The 2504-nt window shown below is 35.5% G+C and overlaps 1 protein-coding gene across 1 annotated transcript; it reads left to right on the top strand.

Moving 5' to 3' along the window:
• Window positions 1–688: 688 nt before the first annotated feature.
• On the top strand, window positions 689–2311 carry LOC124893470 (cell division control protein 48 homolog C-like). The gene is made up of 2 exons (XM_047404467.1): window positions 689–862; window positions 1523–2311. Exons 1-2 carry the CDS (start codon window positions 704–706, stop codon window positions 1700–1702), a joined length of 339 nt encoding a protein of 112 aa, XP_047260423.1. The 5' UTR covers window positions 689–703; the 3' UTR covers window positions 1703–2311.
• The last annotated feature ends 193 nt before the right edge of the window (window positions 2312–2504 follow it).

The following is a 2504-nucleotide window of genomic DNA, read 5'->3' as shown; positions in this document are numbered from 1 at the left end:
ATTCACCATATCTAGTGTAATCTACCTACACTGAGATAAAAACATACAAAACACTATGTGCACTAAATGATCATTAACACAGGATAATTATCCAACAAGATACCGCATAGCGATTTATGAAAATGATAATAGTTTAGATAATAAATCTCTAACCCAAGTCCCACCTGAGTCATGGAGCATCTAAACAGAATTGCATGAATTCAACTATTGGGCATGCAAACCCAACGAAAGGAGATATAAGCTAAAAATAACAAAAGATGAATGACAGCCTTCATGAACAATGTGAAGGTTTACCTCAGCAACAGAATCCACACGAAAAGACAGTCAGCCACAAACCTTTCTCTCTGCAACCATATCTGCAGGTATGCAAGTAAGGAGTTAGCTATATAAATATAACTCAGTAAGATCCTCGACCCGCTACTTTAACACCCCTGGAACAAGTGTTAGAAAATACAAGGCACAACAAAATACATAAATAATATGTACATAATATATTTCATGAAGTAATATCAATAAAATTTCCAAAGAGGTTCAATAATGCCATCCTATATCTCAAATCAATCCACATTTGTCGTGTTTAATATAAATTTAATATTTTTTAGTGATCTAGTGTCTGACACTCTCTTTCTGGATATGGGATTTTCTTCTATGTAAAATTTGAAACAAGCTGTTTCATATAGCATACTAATAATCATTTGATAATATGCAGGAAGCAGCTAAATTGGTTCAACCCTCATTTGGAGGAGAAGGTTTCTTTGCTATCCCAAATGTAAAGTGGGAAGATGTTGGAGGCCTTCATTCGTTAAGACATGACTTTGATCATTACATTGTCAGGCGTATAAAGAATCCTAAAGATTACATGGTTAGTAAGTCTCTTAAATTATATTGAATATTCCGATATAAATATCGTATTTAAGACATCCTTATGTTACGTTTTTTCCTTTCACTTTATCCCTTGTTGGGTACTTTTATTTATTTATTTTGTCCATCTTCCTTCTTTGGGCTTATTCCGTTCCAGAGGATCTTTAAATCATCAATGTTAAGGAAAAATTTTGTTTCCATTTTTATTGAACTTCTCTATGGCATGGAATAATAGAGTTGTACTATTACAAATCTTTTTTTAGTAGTGAAGAGGTTACCATCATCTTCTCCACCCTCCTGGTATCTTACTGTGCTGGAAGACTGTGTTCTTTTTTCTGTGATCACTTGTACTCTCTCTTAATTATATAATTGTGTCCTTGGTCCTACCAATGCATCCAACTTTGTCACAACTGGAGTTGCACGGTCTGATGGGACTTATGTCTGTTGGGAACACTGCTACTAGGTTGGGAGGGTTAACTAAACCTTTAGCAAGCATCCTTCATGTTACAAGTTTAGTAAACTATCAGTTGATGATTGCAAAACTCCAAGTTAGGACTAGCTATGTGCTGGATTTCTAGCGCATTAACCTCAAATTGTTAGTTGATTTTTTCTCATGCGTACAACTAGTATAAGATGTCTAAAAATTTATTTCATATTTCAGGGTTTCGGAGTGGATTTGGAAACAGGATTCTTGCTTTATGGTCCTCCAGGATGTGGTAAAACATTAATTGCCAAGGCTGTTTCTAATGAAGCTGGAGCAAATTTTACACACATTAAGTTCCTGCAAATTTTTACTCTCCTAATATTGCCTTTCCTAATGTTTTGCACGAATGAGGCATGACATGTTTTCTCATTTACTAATCTCCATCCAGTGACCTGAAATTCTGAACAAGTATGTTGGTGAAAGTGAGTTAGCTAATAGGACATTATTTACCCGTGCCAGGACATGTGCTCCGTGCATTCTATTCTTCGATGAGGTGGTTGTCACTGTTTCCACATGGTGTTCCCCCTTATGTGGTCTTATCCTGGAACCAGGCTTCTAATAGAGAAGAAGCCGGTTCACAGCTTGCAGCATTGCCATATTTAGAAGTTCTCTACTTTCGGTGCACGCCAGTAAGCTTCCCAATTGCTGCCTTCTGATGGAAAGAAACAATCAATTTCGAGCATTCCAAAAGCTGATTCTGCACATTTAAGCAATTAGTAAAAAAGCACCCATCCCCAGAGCCTGGGGCAACAACTTATGTTGCACATCAACAATTTCATTCAAAACTAAACACAACTACTGCAGAAGTATATATATATTCACACGAATTTGGTTTCAAGATTGTTGAGGATTTTATATTTGTTATAAAGAAATTGTAGAGATTGTGATGTAGTGCTTTAAACTCGAAGTACTTTCATGTGATGTTAACATTGAGAAATTAACGATAGTACGGAACATTCGATCTTCTTTTTTACTATAGATTCCACGGATTTTGCAAGTTGTGACGTGATTTTATGAACTGTGAAAAGCTTGAGACTATTATGAACAACTATGCACAAATTGTTTCATTTGTTTCGAGATAATGAGAAGGTGTTCAATTTGTGTTGTAAACAATCTTGATTTCCATAAGAATGGATTTAAGTTGAAAGAAAAGATGACC

Source organism: Capsicum annuum, unplaced genomic scaffold (genome assembly GCF_002878395.1).
Source record: "Capsicum annuum cultivar UCD-10X-F1 unplaced genomic scaffold, UCD10Xv1.1 ctg60081, whole genome shotgun sequence".
In the NCBI taxonomy this organism is placed as follows: domain Eukaryota; kingdom Viridiplantae; phylum Streptophyta; class Magnoliopsida; order Solanales; family Solanaceae; genus Capsicum; species Capsicum annuum.
This window is presented reverse-complemented; position numbering and strand designations above follow the sequence as displayed.